Raw genomic sequence first — 21,026 nt, forward strand, 5'->3', positions numbered from 1 at the left:
TTCACAATAAATGCAGCCTTTGTGCCACTGACAGCTGAAACAATTCCAGCCAGACCTACAGCACAGGGGACATGGACAAGAAGTTGGAGATTTAAGCAAGGTGTATAGGAGGTTCTGCTGTTGGCTCAGATGAAATGTTTCTGTGGGTGCAGAAACGTCAACCTGGCAAAACACTACAAAATTCCATGGAGAAGATAAGGCCAGAAAACCAATGTAAACATATTTTAAGAAAGAAAAGGGGAAGGAGACCCCTTCTGTGCACAGTTCTTCTTGGAAGGAGACTTGGAACTACAAGTGGGGAGATGGTTTCTTTCTGGTCTGTATTCATCCTCTTTCTAGGGGAACAAAACCTTTACATACATAATGTGGAAATAAAAAGCATTACACCTAATAAATACTTCATTCCATCACTGATTTATCTCCCGAATGAAAATAGCCTACGGACCTCCTCTTGCCTCAACCTAAGTAAAAAAATGGTGACATTAATAGCAGAAGCAGATCCAGTTTCTGAGGAGATAAGTTGAAAATTTCTATTAACCTTGAACTCACTTGGAACATGAAGAAAGAAAAAGATATTTTCATTTGAAACTATTTTCTATTCGTAGTATCCTGGAGGATAATACTTGCATTGTTTCACCTCAAATCATGTAAACTAGTGCTACCCAAACATGATCTTCTTGGGTGGGAAATGGAGATTTATTCATTGCTTCAGGAGCACAGCTTATAGGATGAGAAGATATGTGTGACAGGGATTTTAGCAGTGATTTTGACTGCTGGCATGCTACTACACTTGTTGAAAAAACTTCACTTCTTTAGCTGTGGGAGCTAGAGACTGTCTCTATACTTTGGAGCTTATTACCCTCAATTGTCCAGAACATACCTACAAGGTGGGAGAGGGAATAAAAACCTACCTGTCATGGCAGGCATCCGGAGAAGACTTTGGCGACACTGCCAGAAATAGAAGACTTCTGAGACGAACTGGCAATAAATTAATTAGACAAACTTAGGCTTGCAGATTAAACACAATGAAAGAAAGCCAAAAGTGTTCTGAGAGACTTTGGAATTCACTGCAGAACCTGAGTCTTCTTGCATCAGTGCATCAGAAGAGGAAGCAGTTATCAGTGAAGAAAATGGAAATGGATTATCACGAGCCTATAAGTATGTCTGTGTTTAACATGCACTATGGAGAAGCAGATTTTAGTCTGTCTCCTTACTAATGATTTTATGTTGGTTCTTTTTAGAATAAGACTGATTTCTAAAACGAGAGAAATAAAAAATAATGTAAAAAAAACCCCAAACAGTTACTTGCCAAGATTATGAAAAATGTGGCCATAATAAGTAAATAAATAAATGTATGTACTTCCAATTAAGCAAGATGCCGAGGTAGTTGTGAGGACATATGAATTGCTATGGATTTTTTTGTGACAAAACATGAGTAATGAGTACCTACCAAGTGTACTACAGTCAGTTTATGGAAATCCATTTTAAAGATGAAGCCCAGGTCATCAAAGGAAAGGATCTCTAAAGGCAACTGATTTGCAATGGACAGATTATCTTGTCTGTAAAAGCACACATCATTGTAGCTACCTGCTGTGGTAGTTTTCTAGAAAAGGAAGGAGAAGATAAAGTGAAACAATTTTCATAAAGGGATTGTAGCTGCTGAACTTTTTGGCTTTGAAGGAGAGATGGATGCTTATTTATTTGCTGAGCACTTTTGATGAGCAAAAGCAGTAGGAAAAAAATAGATGCAAAACAGGAGGCAACATATCTAGGAAATACATATATACAAGGAAACTACCGGGGAGAAAATAAGCTTACTTTGATGCTGAATTTACTCTAATGCATTACTCTAACATTAAATGTAAAACATGGGATGATTTAAGAAACTTTATCGTTGTAAAGCAATCATCCTGATCAAGTATGGATGCTGTACAGCAGTGATAAAAGGGGAATACTTTATTAAACAGCTCGCTTACCATTTGCCTGCTGCAAAGATGGAGTAAGTCCTCTGGGCCATCAAGGAATTAATCATGCCTTCTGCAGTTCAGAGCCTAAACTATCGTTCTGATGAAAAGATAAAAGCAGATTCAGTGGGCTACTGAAAGCAAATTTGCAGGAGGATTCATGCTCGCTGAGTAATAGATGGGGCCAGGGATGTTGTGGCATGAAGAGAAGGCTGACCCAAAGGGCAGGAGGAGGACTGCCCTCACAGCAGGCTAGGACCTCTGGTGAAAACACAAACAGCGTCCCCGCCGCATTTGAAAAAATACTGGAAATGATGTTCCAGGTCACATGTTTGTTTGACCCATTCAATGTGTGCTAGTGTCGAAGTGAAAACCAATACATCTGCCAGAGATCCATGATAAGCTGAAGATTTTTACTAGCTACTGTACCCAACGAGATATAGCCTGTTTAAAAGAAGATGCCAGTGGGCATGTACAGGGTGTACAAGCTAGTCTCTTACAACTGCTCTTGTCTGAGCCTGTTTCAGACTGCCTTTTGTATGGGGCACAGATTCTGATATTCACACTTTGAGAGAAGTATCAGTGAACAGACATAATTTAAATACACGGTAGCTGTTTACAGCAAAAGTATAAATAAGAAGCATTTCCCTCAAGTTTTGTACTGGGGGACAGGAGTGCACATAGGTAGTGCGTCCCCACAGTGGTTCATTACGTTTGTCGAGTCATAAAGACTGCAAAATGCACTGCAAAGTTTTAACAGTTATGTATAGTAAAAGCTCATGTCTAATCGAGAAAGCTTTGATGGGAACAGATGCAGCTTGAAAAAAACAGAAAGGAACTGATTGATTAAGAATGGGGAATGTGTTTAGAATGAAATAGATGCTGTGTTGTTTAATGTGAATGGGGGCATAGGTTCTTGCAGCAGACTCTGAGACCTCTTAAGGAGAGGACTCGAATACCAGAGAACAGTGATGGTATGGTAGATACACCCATGCTAGAATGCAGTAGCACCACTTGTTATTATAATAAAGGCTTTTCATTTACAGCAGAAAGTTTGAAATATAAAAGATTAAGTACAGGAGATAGGAATTACTTCCCAACAGCAGGTGATGATGGATGCAGGTTGCAAAATGAAGGATGTGAACAAAGTAATGTGTAATTCTTGTGGGAGGCATTTCTTTCGATGTATCTATGCATTTGATATGGATTGGGTGTCAACTGTTTTGGGTTCCAGTGAGGAGTTACTGAAAGCCAACAAAGAAACCTTAACAGCAGAATCCAAGATTTTAAAAGCTTCTCTTAGCTGAAAGTGGGAAAATTGAAAGAACTCTGATGTTAAAGCTGATGGAGGTGAGGAGAAGAGAAAGAAGTGTTCCTTATGGCTATCCCCAAATCCTAAAATACCAGAATCCAGAACATTTGCCTTAGAAATATCTTCAAATTGGGCATAACCTATCTCGTTAGATGTCAAAGAAATGGGAGTCTGAGAAATGGTAGGAACTCATTTGTTGAGGTCCTTTTCAGTTTTCGAAAGGATTATGAAATAATCAGGAAAAGGTTTCACTAAAGTTTTGGGTTGGTGGTTTGAAAACGTCTTAAAATAAATGTAGCATGCAAATACTACTATTTTTAAATCATTTATATTTTGTAAACAACTTCTTTCTGCTGGCATGGACCTTGTTGCCGTTCTAGATTCCACCACTGTGACAGACCAAAAAAGTTGTTAAGATGCAAAGTGGTGAATTCTACTATGTATCTGCTAATACTGATCATTTAGACTACAAGTAAAAAAATGCTGGTGAAGTGTTCTTTATCTGCTAGAGAGTTGGAGCTGTAGGGCTGTTAAAGCACAGAAACTACACAGGGCTGATCATGAGTTTGCGCACAGGTGGGTCTGAATGAAAATCCAGAGATCTGGAAGGAGCTGTGTGTGCATGAGTGTGGATGAGAGATATAGAGAAACACCACAGCGGTGCATAGGTAAGCAGCAAAGAAAATCTGAAGAAGCACTTGAAACAGAACACCTGAAAAAAAAAAGTCCAAAGAGTGCTATGGAACAAGTGCCACACAGGAAATGATGGGAACCATGAGCTCCATGGAAAATGCTTTCCTTCATTTGCGTCATAGTGAATTTAGGACAACAGAACTGTATGTATATTATTCACAAATAAACATGATTGCGCCAAAGAGATAACTGACTTATAATTGTTTTTCCCATCTATGTGACCCTTTCTTTTTTTTTAGCTTACTGGTTGGGTCCAAAGGATATCCATAATTTGGATGTTTTGGGAAATCTAGTTCAACAGTGTGAAACCAGCAAATCCCTGTAAAGGGGAGTTTCATGAATAGAGTTTTGCCTTTTTTCCCCCTCCCTTTTCCTCTCTCCATCTGATAGTAGAATGACTTAATACCGAGTATCTGGGCTACCATTAAGGGACTTGGAGAAAACAGATTAACAGGTAAGAAATGAGCTATGTTAATGGAATATGCATTATAAAAAGGTGAACTGGTCCTTTTAGACAGTCTAAGAAAGGAGGTTATATTGTTTTCATGTGCTATGCCTACATATAATTTATAGGAAAATAAAAACTTACTAATTGTTTTTACATCTCTCTTTTTTTTTTACAATAATTATGGGCTTGCTAAGGTATGGAAGTGACCCAATAGTTACAATTGTGACCTCTAAGTTATTGTTAATTTTACTGTCAGTATGTGCTTCACATCTCCTTCTTAATGGTATGCTAATTGTACAGCAGGATGTCAAATTCTCCAACATACAGATTCCCTATTTCAATTACAGCTAAGTAAATCTCCATTACTAATGAGTAAGCATTTCTTTTCCACGTACATTTGCATTATAATGGACATTTTCTTTATGCACTAAAATTATTCTTCCCTTGACAACAACTATATATTTTATTCTACAGTAAAGGCTACGACATGATGATTCATTCCTTTCTGTTGGGTTTATCTGTATTTAAATTGTCAAATGTTCTGGATAGCCTGACATTTTCTGTCCCATGTTATTTTTCTGTACTTCCAGAATAAATTTATGTATTTGCTTTAAGGCAACCTACTTAAATCACAAAAAAAGTAAGCTTACGTGTCGGACATAAATTAAGCCGTATTTTCAAAATTGTTGCATTGTTTCATTCATGTTGCTGAGGAATCTCAAGTATTCACGTCAGTGCAAAGTGACCTTTATGATATAATGTTTGACTGATTTGAATATAAAGAACAAGTGACCACAAGTGACCCATATCATTGCAAGATCACACTCTGCTTAACAGAGCATAGCTCTTTAGCTATTAAGTACAATCCCCCAAACAGACATTTGCTGCCCTGCTGATGCATGTATCTAGAAATGCAATGGGCAGCTGAGTAAAATGAAGGGGGAAGGCCTCCTGTTCCATCTGAGCTATGCAGCTTTGCTGCCAAATCCGCTCCCTCTTGGGGGTTGTGGCCAGTCACTGGGTGCCGCTGAACTGCTGAACTTGGGCAGTCGGGTGCTGTCGGCGGAGGATTCCCTTCGTCTGCCAGCGCCGTGACCCAGGAGGCTTTCCCTGCCCTGTGTCAGGAAATAAGGTTATTGGCAAATTGAGTCCCTGTGGCAGAGGTCCTTCCTTCATTCTGCATGGCCCCGGGAAAGTGTATCGCCTTTTATACACAAATAAGGACTGTGAGTTTTATTGATAAAGTGATAGTTTAATCTTTGATAATGTGCAGCAAAGAAGTTCTTACTTTGATTTTGGTGGGGCCACTGCCTATGCAGCAAATTATGTCACAGGGATCTTTTTTAGATGCCCAGAGAAGTTTGTGTATCAAAGAGAGTGCATTAATTAACAGTCATTAATATTCTTGACAATTTCTAAGTTGTCCTGGTGGTGGGTGTGTATCTGGGGAAGAAGATGGGTGTTGGGTTCATTTATGATATAAGTACATGGGATAGTTTAAAGAAACAAAATGTGGTAAAAGCATTAGGTAGCATTCCAGAAATGCAAGAGGAAATGTATGCAACGACATGTTAGAAGTAACAGATTGATTTCCTGGTCACTGTGCATGAATTCTTTCTAGCCTTGTGTATATCCTAATAATCGGATGGCTTACAGTATAGCTACAAAGTTTGTTTTGTTTTTATTTTGAAAGGCCTACGGTATGCAGCCTTTTTCCCAGACAGCAGCAAAAAACAAGGTGAACAATTTTTGCACTATGTGGTTTTGAATTCTGTCATATTTTCTATTACGTTTCTGTCTTCCATTAGGATAGCTTAGTTTACTATATTAACCACCACCATCATCCATATCACTTCCAGTTCTGAGTTTAGTCTACATTATGTATGTATGTAGTTTGATGATTTTTTCTCTCTCTCGGGGGCTGGAAGTGGTTACTCACATGTTACAGTTCAAGATGTTGTTACAATGGTTGCCCTTTAATCAGTCATTTTCGGAGTGGCTGATGACACCTGGTGGTGTATTTTGTAAATGCAGACTTAACCATGTTTGCAGCTGGCGGAGAATTTTGACCTGTCCTACCCCGAGCACTGACAGTCAGAGTTTGAGCCATTTAAATGAATCTGATCTCCTGCATGAAAAAAATATCTTGGGAGCACATTCTCCTCCCATTCATACTTATGTAAACCAAGAGAAGCAATAACATTTCATTGCTGTTGGAGCAAAATTAATGCCTCTGACCTTGCTGTTGAAGTCAATAGTGTAGTTGTTCACAAGGGCTATGTACCTTTTTTATTTTCTTTATTAACTTTTCAAATATATTGCATAAATGAATGTTTTATGTATGCTTACGCACTAAATATACTGCATTAAACTAAAAATCTTTTCTGTGAAAAACTTGGGTGATTATATTTAGAAATAATGATGTTTTCAAAACTTTACAGTGTGAATACTGAAGGAAGTTTCTTCTGGTGTTTTATTTAACGTCATGGTTTCTGGCTTGAGTGTATGATTTTTCTTGCCAGCAAGTATATTTCCGTATATGTTTATGAAATTCCACATCTCTTTGCCAGCATATTTCCTAACAATGGAATATCTGGGATATACCAATATGTAGCAAGTATGAATAAAAATTAAGATTCCTGGAATCCTGATTTTGTGGTGAAATTCCTCAGTAGCCAGGACCTATTGGGGTCTTCTCAGTTTGATTTTTGTCGGGATAGATCTTTAATCAAAACTGATTGTTTTTCTTGCTTAATTGGCCCTTTACTGCCATCTGATTTTTTTTTTTTTTTTGGTTTCATAAAGATAAGTATTACACTTAATATGAAAGAAATGTAAAGCAATACTTTATCCTGATTTTTCTCAGTCTACAGGCAAATCAAGTACATTGACAATGCAGTATCTTTAGTTGTTTCTAAAATATCATAAAGAAAGGGTGCTCAAAGTGCACTGCCACTGGACTGTGTAGAAGGGGAAAGATTTGGTGAAACGAGAATTTGTTCTTTATAGCCACATTTGGAGGTATTATTATGCCATTCTGATATATACAGAATCGGCAAGTAAAATTAAATGAGGAGAAACGATAGAAGAGTCAAGTTACACTGTTAATCTGAACAACAAAGGAGGGCAAAGTTCTGAGTTCAGAAATCATTGGTTAAGGGTTGTTTGGGGTTTTTTTCCTCCTAAACTTACTTCCCCTGCACTCCAGCATTCATGGAGTATAAACTCCAGTGTAGGCAATCTGGGTTGAGGCTGTCCCTAAATCTCTTGCATTCATGGGGGCTCTGGTCAGATGAATTATGTACACAACACAGCTGCTCTTCAGCATGAGGGACTGCAAGTGCCACTTCGGTGTAGCACTTCTTACGCTGCTCCATTGGAGGAGACCTGTCACACGAGGACTTAAATGACCGTAGTTCCCAGGCACGGGGAAAATGAGAATCAGACAAATGCCAGTTCTGGCAGTTGGTGGGAATGGCTAACTCCACCTTTACAGCATGACGTTAAAAATAGCTTGATCAGATTTTTATCAAGATCATTTATTGGAGAACAGGAGTAATTTTTTCAGAGATCTGAACCCATTGAAAAGTGACTTTTGACATGAAAAGGCATTGGGAGTTTTATCTGAGATATGACAGCTGTTTTGTCCTCTAAGTGTAGTGAAAAGTGTGGCGTTTCAGATAACAAACATAAGCATTTAACAGTGGCCACTGGCAATTCTGCTTGGTTTTAGTACTATAGATTCCTAGAGCAAAATTCTACCTCCAAATTATATGCATGCTGCTCTCATTTACTTCAGCAAAGCTTGTGCACATGTTTCAAAGGTCAGAATTTGGCCGTTGGGGCTGAATTTTCAAGGAAGAGTGTATTAAAGACATCTGTGCATCAGCAGAACCATATCCTTTGTCTTCTGTAGAACATTTCAGGACTAAGCCTAGTGCTATTGGGCACTGCAAGTGAAACATTTTCTGTTTTTTGAATTGCTTTGGGATTGCTTAGCAGAAACATTTCTTGCAGTAATAGGTTCATGATTTCATTTATTTCTTGTAACTTAATACTTTGATGCTGAAGAGTTGTCAGTTTTAAGAGAGTAAAGACTGGAAGGGGCTGCCCTTCAGAAAATTACAGTTGAAAATACAGTGTAACAATCAAAACGAGGAGAAATAGTCCAAGGAAATAGGTATGGTCTGTTGAGGTGCACAAACTTTTGTTTGTAGTCTAATACAGAGAGGTCAACAAATGTTTTATACAAAGGTAGAAAACAAACCCACTTTTCATTGTGGACAGAGCTCATATTTGAAATTGTTACTAATCAGACACTTGAAAAAACTAAAACTTGGCATTCATATTCTATTGGAGTTAGTGTGTATTAAATTGATGAAGATCTTTAAGCATGTAGGTTTTCCCCTGTTTTTTAAACATTATACACTTCTTTAAATGTTTATAATGTCTAATTGCTGCTGGATTTCAAGACATATCAATTTTGTTCTTAGTTCCTGCAGATTCTGACAGAATGTCATACCGAAATATTTTGTATTTTTTGTAGGACTGGGAAACAGAAAATCATGACTGGTATTGTTTTGAATGCCATTTGCCTGGAGAGGTGTTGATATGTGACCTGTGTTTTCGTGTGTATCATTCCAAGTGTTTGTCTGATGAGTTCAGGCTTAGAGACAGCAGTAGTCACTGGCAGTGCCCAGTTTGCAGGGTGAGTACCTATGAGATTTCATGTGCTGATTAGAGGATTGATATTCATTAATAGATTCATTAAGGTGTCCAGATGGTCTGGCCAGGTTAATGGATAAAGAACTGAATATTGAAACGATGGTACATAACTAGAGCATCTATACAGAGATACCAAAATATGGTGCATGTAGCAGATGGTCATTTTTGAAGACTCCAGCAAGTTTTACTTATGAATTTGAACACACACAGTATACTGTGTGGGAATGTGTGTACGTATGTATGCCATGTGTGAATGCAGTATATTGTGAAAATCTTCAACACGAGTAAACAAATTGCTGTATAAGATGCTACTGTTTTTACTAACATCATTTTAATGAATCATAATGTAACTTTTTTTTGTATTTTGGTGACTGCATTCTTAATATTTTATTGGAATCATATTGTACATTATAAAGCCACAATCATGTTACTGATGAGGGCAGTATCAAAAAATAGGGGGTGAAATCCTGCTTCTCATTTAGTTCTGTGGATTCTATTGGTGCAAAAAGGCCAATCTGGATTTCACCCATAGCATGCATATCTATATTGCTTTTTCTTTAAAATTACTATACTTATGAGTGTGGTAGGGAGACAGCAAAGAGTATTTTTTATATACTTTCCAAGAATGAGCAGGTATGTTGTCTACATGTCGTTAGAAGACAAAACATTCTAGTCAGGATGGTGCTTACTGGTACCTGGCCTTGAATCAGCCAGATACTTCTCCTTAATGTTGTCATCTCCATGTCACCTCCCCCAATGGAGCACATTTCTAGGCTTCCTTAAATGGAGGGAATTATGCATATGAATGTTTAAGATAAAATTATTGCTATAGAAAGGCATAAAACTGCTAGTTGCACTCTGCCTTGGATCGCTGGAGGGAGAGGAAGTTCCCTGGCTAAAAGCTTAGATCAAGCTGTAGGGCAGCAGACTGACCTTCAGATGATCTGTGCTGCAAGGAATGTAAGGGTTCGGGCACTTCGTAACGTGGAGAAGCAGTTTGTGAAAACACGTGGATTGTTTTGTTTCAAAACAGCACTTTCTGACTGCCGTTACCTTAGAACCAGTTGTAAAAAACCTGTTGCCTCAGATTGGGAGCTCTCAAGGTTTAGGGAAATAGCAAGAAAATTGAGCCTGCCTCAAGGAAGCAGAAAGGAATGAAAAAGAAGTAGTGGCAGGGAAAAAAACAGTTAAGAATAAGGATATGTACTGTATCTCTCCATACTGAATTACTAGCATTAATTTAGCTACTCAATATTCCCTCTGTTAAAAAAAAAAAAAAAAAAGCTATATAGGTGAAGTGCTTTCAGATTTTTAAATAAATCTTTTTAATAATTGTTGGTTCTGGTAATAAGTGTTGATCGTTCTTATAAATAGTTAAAATTTGGTAAACTGGGTCCAGTCTCCACTCTAGTTTACCAGTAATTTTAGATGACATCTGGTAAGAGTAGGGAATGTAAATAATCCACCTTGTATATAAGGTAGCTTATAACATCTATCTTGTAACATGGATGTCGTCTGAGGGGAAATGCTGAATCATTGCATGAAATATACACAGATACGTAGCGTGGTCAGCTTTGAGAACAGTTTGACTTTCATCCTGAAGCCTTGAAATCCTTTATGGCAATGATATTAAACAAAAGTTTACCTTGAAAAAAATCCTGCGAAACTCAGACCATGTTCACTGTGTCTGTCTTTCTGCATATTGGTTCCCTTTTGTTATACAAAGACTAAGGAGAGGTTTTGGGGGCTCTTAAATTCTTCCTGCCCCAGAGATCTTTGACTTGCTCAGTCCCTCAGATGATGATCAACCTATTTTTGTGAATATTGCCATTTTTAATGCCATGGCATCCTTTTTCCCCCTATGCTGGCAGCTCCTATTTTCCTTATAATTAATCTGAATCACTTCAAGCCCTAATTCTGCACACTTGGACTAGGGAGGTTTGGACAGTCCCTGTAAGCAAATGAGGTCTAGTTTGGCATGGGAGTTAGCATCCTTATGTCAGGCTTCAGTATTCTACTGCTACTTTCTCCCCACCTTCATAGGAAATGACTGCTCTAATTTTATTTTAAAAGCTGGAGAGAGGCCTATATTCAAAAAAACTATGGTAATTGGCAGAGCCCTGGCTGATATCCAGAGGATGTAACAGAGCTTAACTATCTTGCGTAAGGGCAATGGGATTTACTTTGCATTATCAGCAGTAAATATGTACGTTCAAGAAAAGTAATAGCTGGGACAAAGAGATGCATATATTTTCATACTTTATTCTCGTAACTGGACATAGCACTTTTCACCTGGGGATTTCAAAGCTCTTTACAAAGGTGAAGTAAAAGTATGTTTGAAACCTAATATATTGGGAGAAATAATCTAAGAACACTTCATTCTTATGTAAAGATTGCTTCTGTAATGCTGCCAAGGTCAGCAAGCCTTTGGATTATTCATTTCACAATTGCTGGTTGTACTAGTTCAATCAACCTGCGCAGCTTTATCTTGCACACTTGACTACTCAGAAACATTTTATAAAGGACATTGCCAAGGATTTGTTCATAACTTTAAAATATTTTCCCTCCCATAACGTTTATAACAGTCCCTTGCAAACCTTGCTCTGAACTCTGTTTCCGTGCTGCATCCATAAGCAAGAATTTCCAGTTCCTGGCTTTTTTTTTAACTTAACGGTACCAATCTGAATATTCTGTACCCTACATAATTCTCAGCAGGAGTCAAGAGTCAAACAAAGTTCAATTCAAACCACATTGCAGCGATTGAAAATTTTCCCTGACTGCTGAGTAGTCATTGTCTTAAGTGAAATAAATTAGTATTATCAGCAAAATTCCTGGTAGACAGGTCACAAGAGAAAGACTCGATATTGAATGAACTTAGGGGTTACATTCCCCACTACTGGAATGGTCCATTCAAGACAGGGTTAGTCAACTCGATCTCTGAAGGATGCAGGAGACTTCTACATTTATTGCTGCTCTTTGGTTAGATAAAAGAGGAAATTAATTTTCTCCAGCTGTTCATTTAGAACCTAAGGACTACAAAAAGTACTGCAGAAGTACTAGGGCTTTTTGACGCGTAAATAGATATATACAAAAATCAGAGTGGCATAATATTGATCACATGTTGGGGTAACTGACTATTGTTATTTCTTTTTTAAAAAAATACAAATTTTAAAGTATTTTTGTAGAAAGCCAAAATTATGCATGGTGACATATAGTTTGTCCCAAAGGAAAAGATTTTGATTTGTGAAATAAAAAGAAAGAATTATTCATATGGCTTAACTTGACTACTAAATTTTTTACAGTCATCTGGTCAGAGATTGATCTTCCATGCGTGTGCTCTACAAGGAATTGTAATCAATTTACCTATCATAGTGTGTGTTTCAACATTTCTGGGTTTTATATATATGAGAGTAAAGTAAACAGTAGAGCTTAAGATATTAAATGCTGTGGTGATAAGTATTCTATAAATAGGCTATTTCTGAGTTCTGGTACTGTACTAAGCATTTCATAGAGTACATAGAAATACACCATCATGCAGTTCACTATCAACGTCAGACATAATTTGGCAAGTGAGAATGACAAACAGTAGAAAGTTAGAAGCACAGAAAGATGAAGGTTACTTAAGTGAAGAAACTCAAGTACTTAGATCAGAGGTTTTTAGGTACTAGCTGTCAGTCAAGATGGTTAATGTAAAATACAAGGAAGGAAGAAAGAATATGGCTCTGTTGACTTTATGGGGTGTTATGATAGGAGTTTGTTAGGTAACTGTATGATGAAACATGTTCTATAAACAGGATTTGGCATAATCACACAAATAATAGCCATGGATTGGTGGGTGAAGCAAAGTCCTAGTATAGGACCAGTATTAACAGCTCATGGTTCAGTGTGCAGAGCCCGCACCTGGGGAGGTGTTAGTGCTTGGTACTCCTGTTCACCTTGCAGCCACACGCACCCTTGAGTAAATCAGGGAGCCAGCAGAACTGGGCACTGTGTAAGGCGTATTTAATAAAAACATAAAGGAATTTGTCCACAGCAGTGCTAAAACTGGGAAACTTCCACATAGAGCCTCCTACCACCTTCTCTGTGCACGTAAAAGCATATTTAATTCATATGATGCTTCATATTTAGAAGGTGCTCAGTGCACCATACAAGTGCAGACCGATTTGTGGATTTAACTGTAACATTTTCAAAAGCACCTAATGCTTTGAAAAGTCTAGTTTAACTGTATATAGTCTTGAAAGAGGCAGGTCTTGCACCATATTCTGCTCATGTAGGTGCTTTTCTGTATGCTACTTAGGGCATACAGCACACTGGTTGCTCTGAGACCCATCCCGTGTGCCTGCATACCTTTCTTAATGGTACAGGAAACCTGAGGACCTGAGGGTTGAGAGTTTGAGAGGGCAGCAGAGCAGTAAAGCTTTCCATATGTAGCACCAAATTCCTCTGGTAATTTAAGCCCTAAAAAAATCCAAGGGCCAGTGTGTAAAGCAAAGAGTTTCTAAACAGCAGTGGTGAATGTATGTTAGACTCATGCACATAGTTCCCCTTTGCAGATATACCACTGGAAACACGAATTGCTTCTGAAAATGGAGCTAATGCCTTAGAAACATGTATCTGCCATTGAGCCGCCTTCACCTAATCCATCACTGAACTGAAATGAAGCTCTTTGATGTGTGTATACACATGACAGTTGAGGGAGGAAGGAAAAAAATATTTGTTAGTGGGAGATGATAGGGAAACCTCTTTACATGGAGAAAATGTAATTTAAACGCTTATAGCTAGACAGAATGCTGGCATTAACACCTTGCATTTCTTAGAGTTTCTCTGTTTTTTCCTCTTCAAATGAGAGATTGCAGCAACTGCAGCATAGTGACCATTGTCACCCTGGGAGTTGAGAGCTACATGCTAACTCAGAGTGCAAAGGATAGTCATGTCCATCATAAACAGTGCTACTTCAGGATGGAGTGTTTCTTAGCAGTACCCCTCACTGCTCCTAACCTTGTGTGGTTTGTAGTTTTCTAGTGAGTTCCTGCACTATAAGCATGTCAGAATTCCTAATTAACTCACACCTGCACAGTGCAATATATTGCTACCTACTTTAACTGCTAAGCAGTATTGTTAATCTGGAATATTGAATACAAAAAGCAATGTAAATCCAAGCCTCAGGTACCAGCTTCTAAGAAACAGATGTGCTGCAGAGAATAAGGTATATATATATATCTTTGCCCACAAGCAAAAACTTAGGTTGCAGCGTCGGCCTTCCATCTACCAGATCTCATTAATCTTCTACATGAGGATTACTATTGTGAAGGTTATTACTTCACTCCTGTATCCCCTACATAAACACATATGCCTGACCAAGCCTTTCAGTTTACCAGGATTCAAAGCAGAAGGGTTGCAGATTTCTCTAAAAATTGGTGACTTAAGGATCATCCTTCTTGTGGGTTAACCCCAGTAGGCTGCTAAGCACCACACAGCCACTCGCTCACTTCTCCCTAGCTCCCAGTGGGACAGAGGAAGAGAAAAAGATAAGTAAAAGCAGGAAAACTTTTGAGTTGAGATAGAACTTGTTCAATAAGTGAAGAAATGGAAGAAGAAAGAAAACAAAATAAAACAAGTGATGCAGAGGCCTCCATGGGCTGATGCCCAGCCAGTTCCCAAGCAAAAGATGGCTAACTCCCTTAAACCCCTCCTCTCCCTTTCTATTGCTGAGCATGGCGTTATATGACATGGAACATGTCTTTGGTTAGTTCAGGTCATCTGCCTGGTTGTGCCTCCTCCCAACCTCTTGCGTACCCCCCAGTGTCTTCACTGTGGGGGTAGAGTGGGAAACAGTGAAGGCTTTGACACTGTGCAAACTCCGTTCAGCAAGAGCTAAAACATCAGTGTGTTATAAACACTGTTTTGGTCACAAATCTAAATGACAACACCATATAAGCTGCCATGAAAACAATTAACTCCATCCTAGCCAGACCTAGCACAATCCTATATTAAGATAATTTATCCTACATATAGGATATCTACAAGTAAAAAGATCCTGGTAATCTTTTGGGGCTGGATTGAATCTTAGCAGTCTCCTGGAAAGCAACTTGTTTAAGTAACAAGGTTTGCAGTAGCATATCTTAGTAGATCTGACTGTAGGAAAAGATAGGCAGTGGATCTTGCCACAAGCCACCATCTCTATTTTTGTTTCCCAAAAGTAGGAAATTAAAGGAGCTAATTTTCATTTGTACTTGCTTCTATATCACTCTGGCTATAAAGGGACCTGAAAGTGGGTATATTTTCTTGTGTCAGAGCAATATAAATAGATTTTATGCAAATCTTGTCCCCCATCTAGTATTATCTATTTTCTTGCTTTAAGTGGCTCTAGGTTGATTTCTCTGAGAATGCTACTAGTCTTCAAAATAAAAAGTAGGGTTTTTTTAATTAAAAAATTACACATTTTCCATTATAGCTTCTAAAGAATGTGTGAGTAGTACCTCCTAAAGGGCTAATCTTTGTTGAAAAGTGAATAAAGCAGTTGGATTATAATTTGCTTTCTACAAAGGGTGAGCAACCTTGCCATAAAAAGACATTTTGCTCACTCATAGGCTCGGATTCCCTAAATTCATTATCTTACAACATTTAGTAGAGGAACCTGGAGATCAACTTTTTCTTAAAATAAATCTATGTAGGGAATTGAAGAAAAAGTCGAGAAATTCAGGTTTGCCTGAATTGGCAAGTTAATTATATCATTTTCATTGGTGCTTAAGATGGTATTAGTTGCTGACATCAATAACGATACAAAGCCAGCTGTCTTTCTCATGATCTGAAAGATAAGACTGTAAACCATCTATCTTAACACAGTCTCTTACAAACTGGCTTGCCCAGCAGGGCATGAAAAACAGTTCACATGAATTCTGAAATACTTTAAAAGGATGATAAATTCAGAACCGTGTCATAAAAAGAAAGGACTAGTCAGTGCAAGTGAATTTTATTGTGTCCTAATAAGTTTCAGTCTTTTAAAATGCTGTGTCATTAGCAAGCATACAGCACTCCAGTGCCTGACATGACAAAATGACAGCAGCGTTTCATAATGCAGATAATCTAATGCACATTTGGGTTTGCATATGCAGTAGCAATGTTGGTTTATGCAAAACTGAATAGGTGAATTGAATTCCAGCAGAATGCACATTCTCACAGCAGAGGAAGTAAAACATGAATATACAAAAAGTGATTCAGACATACAGCACAGGATAAAATTCTGTCTCATTCCTGAGTTTGGAAGGAAGGTCAGGGAACCATTGATATGAAAATTATGCTTAAATGCACTGTAAGTGTTAGAAAGACCTGGTGCTGGCCCTTTCCACAATAGTGAATTTTACCCAATGGTGGCAGTGTCCTGTCAGGAAAAAGCTATAGTGTTGTTATGTATACTGTAGTATCTGTATAGATTCATGACTGAACCGATATTTCAGCACAGTTTGTAATGATTCTATGCATACTGTTAAGCAATCAAATAAACAGCTTCATTGGTAGCGACGTGTACAATTTTGATTTAAGAAGGAGGCAGTAAGTACAATCCTGAGATGTACAGGTTGCACACTTGCTGTAGCACATGGGCCAGCCTGTGATTTTCAGTGTCTTCAGTGTCTTGAAGGAGGAATATAAGCAGAGGAGACACAATCAAATCCTATCGTTTTTTTCTTCGCTAATTTGTAATCTTTACTCTTGCCAAGTAAATGTGTAAAAGTAGTTGCTCTGTACTCAATGTGTCTGCTCCCTCTATATGTTCAGAGTCATATATAAGTAATTCAGTAAAAATAGCACACTTCTAGTGATTGATAATTCATAAGCTTCATACCTCTTTTAGCTACCTATTAGGACACGGATTCTGTTTTTTCTTGTGTTTGCTAAGCAACAGTCATCTGCGCAATTATCTGGATCTTGCTAAAGACCATCAAAATTTGAGGATGCAGGTGTAACTGAGCCAGTTTGGTCCACACAGTTCATATACAGGTGGTGATGTGAGGCACGAGAAGGGGAGAGCTCAGCTTGGCACTCAGTGCATTTGGAGGTGTGAGGAGGAGTAAACATTTTTGCAAGAGATGTAAGCAGTTAGAAATCACTTCAGGATAATAAACCTGGAACCCATGATGTTGTTTCACTGTGCTTTTGTTTTGGAGAACTACTGTAGGCAAGAGCAAGGAGGAGACAGCACTTTTCAGCCAGCTGTTGTAAGGCTATGCAAATTGCACACAGCTGCTGTGACCGGGAATTGGAAAGGCTGGTTTCTAAGAGCATGCTAGGCATTTGCAGAGAGCCACCTTCTCTTTAGCAGCATGTTTTCTGTATGCAGTGCTTCCCACTAGCCTGGATTGACTTTGAAGGGTGGGGACAAGTCTCTGTACTAGTCAAAGATGAGGGGGAAAAACTCTGGATCCTGAACTGCTAAAAAGAGGCAGTATGTGTTCCAGAATCTGGATTAGATTTTGTGAGGAAAGAACCACAAAAATCAACAACTGCTATGTTCCTCGAGCAGTAAAAGGTGCTCCGAGTTTTTCCTGGCTACAGTCTATTTCACTTTCTCCAGGACGGTGTCATTTTGCCTAGTAAGCACTTAATTTGTAGATGGTACAGGATATTCTTTTAAAAATAATTTCATATTTTACTGAAAATATTAATGCCTTGCTAATAAAAAGACCATTAAATAGATTTTAAACTGCTCCCTAAAATGCCTTTCTTCATTGCTTTATTCTAATTAGACACTTTTTTACATGAGAAGTTTTGACAAAGTATTATGGATACAAGTGGAAATAAACCCTGTATTTCTTTTGTAGCTGCAGTCCTCAGCCCAAACATAATTCAAAGCAACATATATAGTTGTTGTAACATATTAGTGTTACTGATTTCCCAGAAAAGATTTTCCCTAAAAAATTGTGTGACGTGATTCAAAGTTACCTTTTCAAATAATATTGTGATAACAGAGAAAATTTTTATTGGATGAATTTTGAAGTCAAGTTTAAAATGATAATATGATCCTGTTTTTCTTTGACAGAGTATCAAGAAGAAAAACACAAGTAAACAAGAGATGAGCACATACCTGCGATTCATAGTCTCTCGTATGAAGGAGCGGGTGAGTCTGAAACAGGGAAGTGTATTGGAGTGTTGGATTGCACTGTAGAAGATGACCATCTGTGACTGTGCAGGGAGGAGGGCTGTAAGAGGGTATAATTTTATTTCCCGTGTCATAAGCGATGTGTGTATTTCAACATACACTTACCATGTCTCATTGCTTGGATTAGTATCATTCTGGCAGGAGTAGTTTGTGCCATGGGCCTGTGACTCCTCTGAAATGGACATTTTTCAGGTTTGAGACACATGTAATCTGTCAGATTGTGGATCTGCTGTATATTCTCCACCTTGTATGTTTTCCGTCTGAAATATTCCAAACGATTGCATTTTTTAATCTTTTTTTTTGGTGTCTTAAGCACATACTAAATGCAGTAACTTACACTGTCTCGTGATCCTTTCAGGCTATAGATCTAAACAAGAAAGGAAAGGACAACAAACACCCAATGTATAGAAGGCTGGTGCACTCAGCTGTTGATGTTCCTACTATACAGGAGGTAGAGTGATTTGCTTTCTGACTTCCGTACTGTTTATGGTGTCTTTTAACAGTGAAGATAAACCTTAAGGACTAAAACACTAATCCTGTTTAATTCTCCTTATGATCAGTATTTCAGTATTGTATCCAGCATTGGATATGGGAGCTTAAAATTTCAAACGTTTCCTCATAAATAGGTAACTGAGTAAAATCATTCTGAGTGGTGCCTAGTTTTTAGACATAGAGTATCCTCAATTCCTTTTGTACTAAGGTTGAAATCTTTAGGGAAAGTACACTTTATCTAAGTCACTGAATATTGACTTGAGTGCCCATGTTTGCCTATCTGGCCCAACGTTTTTCACCATACTCCAATTTTAGTCATTAAGGCCTTGTGTAGGTGGCAACTTTATAAACATTAAATGATTCATAAAGAACCAGTCGTTTTGTTGATCATGAAAAAGCAAGGGTCACTTAAACATCTGTTTTGCATTAATTGTTCCAAAAATAAAGTACTAGTAAATATGTTGCCCTTTTTTTCTGAACCAAAGGTCTCACCATGACTCATATAAATCAGCTGCACATGACCAAAATGAACAGCGTATTCATCTTTTTTCATTGCTGCAACTGGATTACTATGCAATGCTGCAGAATATATTGCCCTTTACAACCATAGATGTGAAAAGCCTTTGTTTTATTATTGTTATTGAAACAGATGGATAAAGAATAGCTTCACTGGCAGTTTCGGAGACAAACAGTACTGACTGGCTTGAAGTACTGGCAACACTGGTTGAGCCTGAAAATAGGTCAGGCCTTCCTTTCACTGGTTCACTTTCACCTGCTTCCACAGAAGTTCTTTTGGCCTTGATAACATCCTAGAAACTGATGATGTTTTATGTGACAACTGGAATTCTCATAGGTGTTCTTGACAGAGCACAACTGAAAATGCTGCATTCCTTATCAGACAAAATCCTTATCAGACCATACTAGGAGCATGAACTGCATGGCTCCATGTAGGCATTGTTACGAGTTTGGAAGACTAAGACAACCAGGCTTCATCAGAAAACACTGACTGTCAGGGGAAGATCCTAGGAGTATAAAAGCAGTCAATGTTGATTTGAAACTAGCTGGTATTTTAAGGTACAAAATCTTCACCTCAGGGAATATCTTTTTCTTTTTTTCTAAACTTAGTCAGGTCTTAAAGCACCTGTTCTACTTCTGGGCATTGCATAAAGGGACCAATGCAGCCGGTGTTCAGGTACTAACAAATTATGTCAAAGAGTTGTAAGTATTCCTTCTGTATGTAGGAAAGGCAGCGTCTGATCTGTGTTGCATAATGGAGATTTCTGTGAAAGCTTCCTACATAAAACATGTTCAGCACCTGAACAGTTTTTTCATAGCTCTATGTTTTCTTTTGTGTAGAAAGTAAATGAAGGAAAGTACAGGAGTTATGAGGAGTTCAAAGCAGATGCTCAGCTCCTTCTACACAATACAGTGATTTTCTATGGAGGTAAAGTACTACATTTACTGCTTGCTTTATCTGATTTATCTTTATCTGTAGGAAACTCACAAGTTCAGGATTGAATTTGGTATTAGATAATCTTAAGCATGGATGAGGTCACTTGAGAGCCCTTAAAAATCAAAGTAAGCTGCAAGAGGACTTTGCAGGGTCTTTTCTGGGCCACCTACTACACAACTGTTTTCATCCTGTCTGGCTAAACCTGTTAGTGGGAATTTGCACCTTTGCCATCCTGTTTCTTCTGCAGCCTAAGTCATAAGTCGGTCTATACTGCAGTTTTCTGCCAGTATACATAAGTTGTTCTAGAGTGGAAAGAGGTCTGATCTCTGATGTGCTGTGACAGCGGAAACACGTACTATAGACACGTTTTTCACTCATGGGAAATATCTGCCATATTGTGACAGCAAATATAGCTGCATCCACACTGTAAATGTCCTGCTGGTGCAGTGTGTGGCGGTACAGCCATCAGAGAAGCTGTCAGCCACTGGGAAAATAATAAGTGACTGTTTGATATGGTGGGACAGTCTGATTGAAAGTGCAAAAACACCACCACCGTGTCCAGAAGCTATAGCCAGGTCCTGTAACAAAGTTCTCCAGAGCCATCATTTCAGGAAGGATGTGGTTCTCCCCTGCAGACATGGCCCACAGCAGGGACACTGGGAGGAGGGTGGGACCAGTCTATTTGCAGCATCAGAAGATCCACACTGTTGTTGGTAGGGGGAGATGTGAGTCTGCTAACAGAGAAATACACAGGTGTAAAGGGAAACACGTAGTGATAAATA

General features: G+C 38.3%; 1 protein-coding gene across 2 annotated transcripts in view; it reads left to right on the plus strand.

The window, feature by feature from the left end:
• ZMYND11 (zinc finger, MYND-type containing 11) overlaps positions 1–21,026 on the plus strand; it is a 62,343-nt gene that overhangs the window by 25,054 nt on the left and 16,263 nt on the right. The window contains exons 3-6 of one of the 2 annotated variants that reach the window (XM_009886777.1): positions 8,964–9,125; positions 18,180–18,257; positions 18,658–18,750; positions 20,148–20,235. In XM_009886777.1, coding sequence (XP_009885079.1) covers positions 8,964–9,125; positions 18,180–18,257; positions 18,658–18,750; positions 20,148–20,235 — 421 coding nt within the window. The remainder of the gene's footprint in view (positions 1–8,963; positions 9,126–18,179; positions 18,258–18,657; positions 18,751–20,147; positions 20,236–21,026) is intronic. The other variant, XM_009886778.1, reaches the window with a different exon arrangement.

The sequence above is a fragment of the Charadrius vociferus genome, unplaced genomic scaffold (genome assembly GCF_000708025.1).
Source record: "Charadrius vociferus isolate BGI_N301 unplaced genomic scaffold, ASM70802v2 scaffold255, whole genome shotgun sequence".
In the NCBI taxonomy this organism is placed as follows: domain Eukaryota; kingdom Metazoa; phylum Chordata; class Aves; order Charadriiformes; family Charadriidae; genus Charadrius; species Charadrius vociferus.